The 7,236-nt window shown below is 38.5% G+C and overlaps 2 protein-coding genes across 2 annotated transcripts in view; one reads left to right on the top strand and one right to left on the bottom strand.

The window, feature by feature from the left end:
* LOC105177203 (beta-glucuronosyltransferase GlcAT14B) overlaps positions 1-2,949 on the top strand; it is a gene marked incomplete in the record, with an annotated part of 3,400 nt that extends 451 nt beyond the window's left edge. The window contains 4 exon segments of the mRNA XM_011100258.2: positions 1-434; positions 560-635; positions 748-863; positions 1,808-2,949. Coding sequence (XP_011098560.1) covers positions 1-434; positions 560-635; positions 748-863; positions 1,808-2,322 — 1,141 coding nt within the window.
* Positions 4,752-6,647, bottom strand: LOC105177202 (pathogenesis-related protein 5). The gene is made up of 2 exons (XM_011100257.2): positions 5,656-6,647; positions 4,752-5,584 (listed from the first exon to the last, which is right to left on the bottom strand). Exons 1-2 carry the CDS (start codon positions 5,717-5,719, stop codon positions 4,866-4,868), a joined length of 783 nt encoding a protein of 260 aa, XP_011098559.1. The 5' UTR covers positions 5,720-6,647; the 3' UTR covers positions 4,752-4,865.

The raw sequence follows: 7,236 nt of genomic DNA, 5'->3' as shown, positions 1-7,236 counted from the left end.
CTACTCCTCTTCCTCATCCTCCTCCGCCGCCGCCTCCATTTTTGTTGAGTCGAAGCTCAGACCTCTTCCAATTTCTGACCTCCCTCCGCCGCCGCGCTTGGCCTACTTAATCTCCGGTTCCGCCGGGGATGGGGCAATGCTTCGCCGCACACTCGAAGCTCTCTACCACCCAAATAATCAGTATGTTGTACACCTCGACGCGGAGTCTTCTGCCGAGGAGCGACTCGATCTGTATAATTATGTGACTACCCACATAACTTTTCGGAGATTCAAGAATGTTCGGATGATTACTAGGGCTAATTTGGTCACTTACCGTGGGCCTACTATGGTGGCGAATACATTGCACGCGGCTGCCATTTTGTTGAAGGAAGGTGGGGAGTGGGATTGGTTTATTAATCTCAGTGCATCTGATTATCCACTGGTTACTCAAGATGGTAATGATTTCGGTTTTTTAAGCTTAAAAAAGTTATCTTTCTTCTGTTCTTTCAAAAATTAGCGATTTTGATGTTATCTGCTTGCTTTGATTCTGATGACTTTATGGGTTCTTGATGATGATTAGATCTGCTCCATACATTTTCGTACTTGCCACGGGATCTTAACTTCATCGATCATACAAGTAACATTGGCTGGAAAGAGTAAGTTACCTTTAAGACACATACTAAATGTTTTCCAATACTTGATTCTTACATGGATTTTGGGGAGTCATTGTAAAAACTTATGGCATCTTGTTACATTTGATTCGACTAGGTTCCAGAGGGCGAAGCCGATTATCATTGATCCAGGGTTGTATATGACAAAAAAATCTGATGTGTTTTGGATTACGCAGAGGAGAAGCGTGCCGACTGCGTTTAAACTCTTTACAGGTGTGTTTTGCCATTAGTAATCTGATGATTTCTTATCGTGGTTCTATTTGGTTGCATTATTTTGTTCTTTCTGTGTGAAATGTTTCTTATTTGCTCGGAAAGAGTTACAGGGTATGGATGCTTCAACTTTTTGGTCATACCCATGTGCCTTCACCATTTTGTGAAAACTAATGTGTGGAGGATAGGTATCTTTTCGTGTTGGGATTGAGAATATTTTTTTATTTTTTGTGGAAATATGTTGATTCCATGGTGCTTTTTCCTGTCTTCCCACTCTTTGAATAATCAAGTTCTAAACAGTGTTCATACCTAACTCTTTCCAGTTTTTCAGTTGCAATTCAATTTTGTTTTACTACATTGCCTCTCTAATCATGTTTGAACATTTCCTCATGAAAAGCTAGACCATATTTTTGAAGTCACGATTCTCGTGTAACGTTCTTGAGGCAAATCAACTGTGACAACCAGTTAAAGATTTGAGTGCAGTGGGATGTCTTAATGATCATATGGACGATTGTTATTTGTATTTATTTCTGTATGCATCTTTGGTATTCTGTCATTGCACAGCTGTGCCCTTCCCTTGGTTGTGCACTTATGTTTAATCGATTCGAGTTTCATGGTAGACAGCTCTGCCCAGATAAGAATAAGAGAACCATATATGGAGGGGAAAACTATAGTTTAACCCACTGACCTGTTTTCCCAAACTCAACACATTTGGGTGCTTTGTACTCCAGTGATGGACCATGTCAACATATTTCGAATCCTTTCATATGTCTTAAAGAGTGAAATACTAAATGAATGGGATTCTCATTATTACTGTTCCATCTTAACTGTTTTCATAAATTATTCTGACATGAATTCTTAATTTTATTTATGTACTTCAGTTATCATATGCAATTGACAAAGAAAGCAATCTGGATAAATATAGGACTAAACTCTTTTCCTTACAGGATCTGCTTGGATGGCACTCTCTCGGCCTTTTGTTGACTACTGCATATGGGGATGGGACAACTTACCGCGAACTGTTCTCATGTACTATGCAAACTTCATTTCTTCTCCTGAGGGATACTTCCACACTGTAGTTTGCAATGCCCAAGAGTTTCGGAATACCACTGTGAACAGCGATCTGCACTTCATATCATGGGACAACCCTCCTAAGCAGCACCCACACTACCTTACCCTTGATGACATGCAAAGAATGGTGGACAGTAATGCTCCGTTTGCTAGAAAGTTTCATCACAATGACCCGGTGCTGGACAAAATTGACGAAGAACTTCTGTTTCGGGGTAAGGACATGCTTGTTCCTGGTGGATGGTGCATAGGAGGTCGTGAAAACGGGACTGATCCTTGTTCTGTTGTGGGTAATACCACGGTTCTCAGACCTACCGCTGGTGCAAAGAGACTGGAAAATCTTGTAACCTTTCTTTTATCAGATGATAATTTCCGACCACGGCAGTGCAAATAGCAGATCTTGTTCTAGATGGCACCATTTCTATGGCAGGAAAAGTAGATGGCAGCAGGGGATAAGTATTAAATTTTTTCGGTTAGAAGAAAGACGACTTAGAGCTTGATTTGGACTCATGATTTTCAGCTCAAAGTTGTATTCGCTGGGAGGATGATGAAGTTACAGGATGATGGACCTCCGTTGGCCTTGTATTATGGTATATCTCTGATCTTGTTCTTTGACCTGTAATGACCTTCACTTGTCGTTACCTGGTCATTTGAACTCCTCTTGCGGGAACAGAGTAATCGACCATGATATGGTGCTGGCAGAGAGGCAAATTTTAGGAGGGATGGAGATGAGCTTTTGTTCTGTTCTTATATCACATTCTTCTGCTCACTAGTTTTGTTCTATTGGATTAGTTTTGAGCTAGTATATTCAAGTATTACCCCCAAGCCTTTTCATATGGTGTACTATGGAAATGCTGAGAAATGATTCCAGTGCTGTTCTGGACAGAACTGAGCTGTACCAGCTAGCTACAGAGATGTACATGAACAGATCACTGTTGCACTTGCTTTGATTTTATCTATATCCACTTGTATCTGTTGGCTTAATCCTCAAATTTAATATTAATGGATAATTACATTTACATATCTCGACCTATGATCCGTGTAAACGAATCACTCTTATTTTTTAGATAATTATATGTACACTAATAAGAAATGTCAATATTATTTATATAAATTACTCTTATTTCTTGGATAATTATATACATACACCTTTAAAAAATGTCAATATTATTATACAAACTGCTCGTGTTATCTTGTGGATGTTCGGGAGTGGTTAATGTAAACATATTATAAATTAGGGTGTGTAAATGAATGATGAAATGTTTGTTGTCACATGATTGTAATTAGTAAATAATAATTTGGTTTAAGATGATTCCAGATAACTAGAGATGGAAAAGGTTTCACGTGAGAGGGTGCAAATCTAAGTTTGAAAAAAGATGACGAACCTCAAAATTACATTCAGACGGTTTGCTGTTTCGCTGGTCAACTTAGCAGCTACGTTCCCATTAGAGTTTGATCTATGAAACTCAAGATAAAATGCTTGTAGATTTGTTTTCTGAACATTTTGCCAAAACCATATAACAATTCAATAATCAAACTTCACAAACTTGGACTAATTGCAGGCAGTCCAAAAGAGAACGATTGTTATCTATTAGAACAATACGAATGGAAAGTCTCATCCATAAACTGCAAATTAGCTCTTGAGAGACAAAACACAAACACTACATAAACGAAGAGAAAACAGGGAACTACAGTACCGGACGTATTCAAGGAAGGTGCTAACCTGACTGCTTCCTTATCACTAATTCAATCTACATATATTTTAAGTATTATGCATGTTTATATATGCTACTTGAGCTACACGAGCACTTAAACATTAAATACAGCTAGTTCTGAACTGCCAAGCCGACCTCTTTTCACATTCACTGCTTTGACATCTACGTACCTGTTCACAAGAAAACTTGGAACTGATCTTTGTGGAAGATGCATGTACATGCGGGCTGAGGTTGAAGTTTCTGTGAGTGGAATCCGAGAGTGCACGACCGTCATGTCGCGGGAGCGTTGGCACCTGCTTGAATTCTCTCGGAGGAAGGTAAAGCAAGTGCCATCTCTCCTGCGACACCACGACTCCTGCTACTCGGCTTTTTCTCTCCTACTATAACAATATACTGCATGAGCATCCCACCATTCGGGCTGCCTCGCATTTATAGAGGCCTGACCTCAGACCAAGTTGCAAGTCTAATCAATTGGTTATGACGTCGCCATCCACTCCAAGATATTCATAGGGTCCGAGAAATCAGTGTCAGAAATTCAAACTCACGTGTTATACAGGTTGACTTCTTCATCTCACTCATTCCTTTTCTTTTTTGGACCCCTCAATTTTCCAGTGTTTCTAAAACTGTTTGGTCTATGTAGTTTTGATTGTGGTGAGACATTGACAAATTTCAACAAAACACGACTAGGATTTTGAAAGGGATGAATGGTGTGAACGTAGACCCACGTGGTTATGAAGATGCAAAGAGCACGTTTTACTTGTTTTGATTTTTGATATAAACAGTTTTGTAGTCAGACGGATTGTTGAAAGAGTAATACTAATGCTGGAATTAAATTTGATCCAATCGGGATGAGTTTCTTAATTTGACGTTGCTATCTCATTTTAGATTCAATAATTGTGGTTTATTTACACAAATTATTCTTATTTTCTTGTATAATTACACAAACTATCTTTGCAATAAAAGAATAAGTATAATGCTGATAATGTTTTTAGAGGCGAATGTATAATTTTTTAAAAAATAAAAATCATTTGTATAAATGAATATGTTTATTTTTTCACAAAATAAAAATAATTTTTGTGAATAAATTCAATTGATCTTTCAATAATTATTTAAAATATACAATAGTCCAACGTTATATTTTGGTTATGGACTTGTCTCCGAGGAAATTGTTGTTGTGTAGGCGAACAATCCTCTTTATTTATTCCGTCAACGAACAAGCAATCTAATCAGACATATGACTGATACCCCATCTTTCTGGACAGAAAGTGATAACATACTCATCCGAAGCACAACTAGCCAATGGAGGAGGCGTTTGAAAGGCATAGCTAAAATAAGAGGGACAAGCATCCTTGAACAGCTGCGAATACACGCTAGGCTTGCACTTCTCCGGGCTACCGTACGCATTCCTACAACAAAACGAGTCGAGATTGAATGCCAAACATGCACTTTTGCACGCCACGATTTCCCCTTGGCCATTCAGGACCTGGAGCTCCGTTGGGCATGTAGCCTTCAAATCTTTCGAGCAGCCCCCAATTTGACATTTTGTGTCAGAGGCCTTCGTCCAGACGTGGACGGGCAGATTGTAGCCGTCCACAAGACTGACATCATAAAAATTCGGTTTCTTCTTGTCAACCTGCAACGTGAACTCAACTAATGTGGCTGGAGGGAGGCCTATGGCCCCGTTGCACTCAAGTTTTCCATCACAGTCCCCTGTTTCACAGGTAGGCTTGTGGTTTGTAGAGTCAAAATTGCAACCTGTGCGTGCCCAAATTCGGCCTGTCCAATTCCCTGGGGCCTGGAATTTTCTGATTTTTCCAGGTGGGAGGTAGAATCCTCCATTGGCAATGACGGGGTGTCCTTGGTTCGGGGCAGTGGCAGGCCAAATCGGAAAGGGGCATTTGTTACTCACATAGAACGTGCACGCTTGCACCTGTAAATTGCCTGGCGAATGAAATAGTCAGTTCATATGCTACAAACTATTAAATTACATGTCCATTTCATGATGTAAATACCTGATGAGATGAAGAGGCATACAAGGGCAAGAAATGAAGCCACAAATTTCTCGGGTAACATCATTCTACTGGCATTGGTTTGGCTGCAATACTGCACTTTATACCATTTTCATTGGAGGTTTCTTTGATTCCACTTCAAGATTCAAGATTGAGAATCTTTAAAACTAAGAAATTCACCGGTAAAAAATTGAAAAGGGAAACGCCAATTGTCCATGGTATACGCATAAATGCGTGATTCACTTGCTTTTAGGGTGAGGAAATACCCCCATAAAGCCAAATGTCTTTCATCATTTCATCTGTCAGCTGTCACCACTTACCTGATACAAAGGTTCAGTAGGAGCCTGGAGGCTGGAAGAACTTTATGAACAGGAAACAGCTTTCCCATTTTTTCTAATTCAATTGTTAAATATTCACATTCATTTTTACTTGTAAATATTAATTATAATTTTACTTTCGTGCTCTAACATAGAGCTGCGAGTTGAGGAGGACCTTTTCTCCACGAAATGAAATTCTAATACCTCAACAGTCGGAAAAGTCCGTAATTTACTTCTGCTCAGGAATCATGAGTTGTTGTTCTCATAGAAAATCTCTGAAGTCTGACATGTGAATTTTCTTCATAAATCATCACAGCAGAAGTGCAGGAATAAAAGTAAAAATACGAAAACCATTTTGAAAATACTTGGATCAAAGATTAAAACATAAAGAAATAATGAAATTGCAAATATTTAGTCAAAACTGTGGAGGAGATCAGAGTTTGGTAAAGAGTATCAGTCAGGGTTTGTTCAGAAACACGGACCAAATAAGCATTCCTCACATCTCCAAATTCCAAAAAAAAATAAAAAATGGAATAGAAATCATCAGAGACTTAAATACAAGGAATCATGGAGAATTTACCAATCATATTGTTGCAGTTTTTTTATCTCATCAGATGATTTCTGTTCAGAAGAAGAAGAAAGGAAAGCAAAATACAACTGGAAAATGAAGAAAGAGGCGTGCAATGCAATGCAATTGTGAAGGCTTCTCCACATATATTATATATAGCGATGGGGCGAGCAGAAACCCTAAAACGGGCGGCGGAGCGCCGTCAGAGCTGCCCTTTTGCTGGGCCTTTTTGTTTTCTTGACTAGTTTTAGTAAATCTAAAATTAGGCCCGACCCACAAAATATTTGGGTAATTGGGACGTTATTGCGGAGGATTTATACCGATTAGTCATTTCACAGGAGGGTAAAAAATGAATAAACCCATTTCATGCTTCTCATAAGGCTTGTAGAATGTGTGTGTTGTAACTTGACGATTGTCAAACTCAACTTGAGATTCGTTTACTTTTAGCTTGAGAAATTATCGGCCCATCAAATAATATTGTCGGAAATTTTTTATTTAAATCAAATTTAGTCGAATTAAACTATTAAGTGGTACCTCAAGTAGAACCAAACAATATAATAACTCACATAAAATGAGACAAACATTCACATGTTTGGTATGACTCGAACACATGATCTTAAATTTATTCTTTAGACCTTAACTTTAACCTTAACTATTAAGATAGGACAACATTTATAAATAAGTATATCATAAAGCAAG

The sequence above is a fragment of the Sesamum indicum genome, linkage group LG15, assembly GCF_000512975.1.
Source record: "Sesamum indicum cultivar Zhongzhi No. 13 linkage group LG15, S_indicum_v1.0, whole genome shotgun sequence".
Taxonomy (NCBI): domain Eukaryota; kingdom Viridiplantae; phylum Streptophyta; class Magnoliopsida; order Lamiales; family Pedaliaceae; genus Sesamum; species Sesamum indicum.
This window is presented reverse-complemented; position numbering and strand designations above follow the sequence as displayed.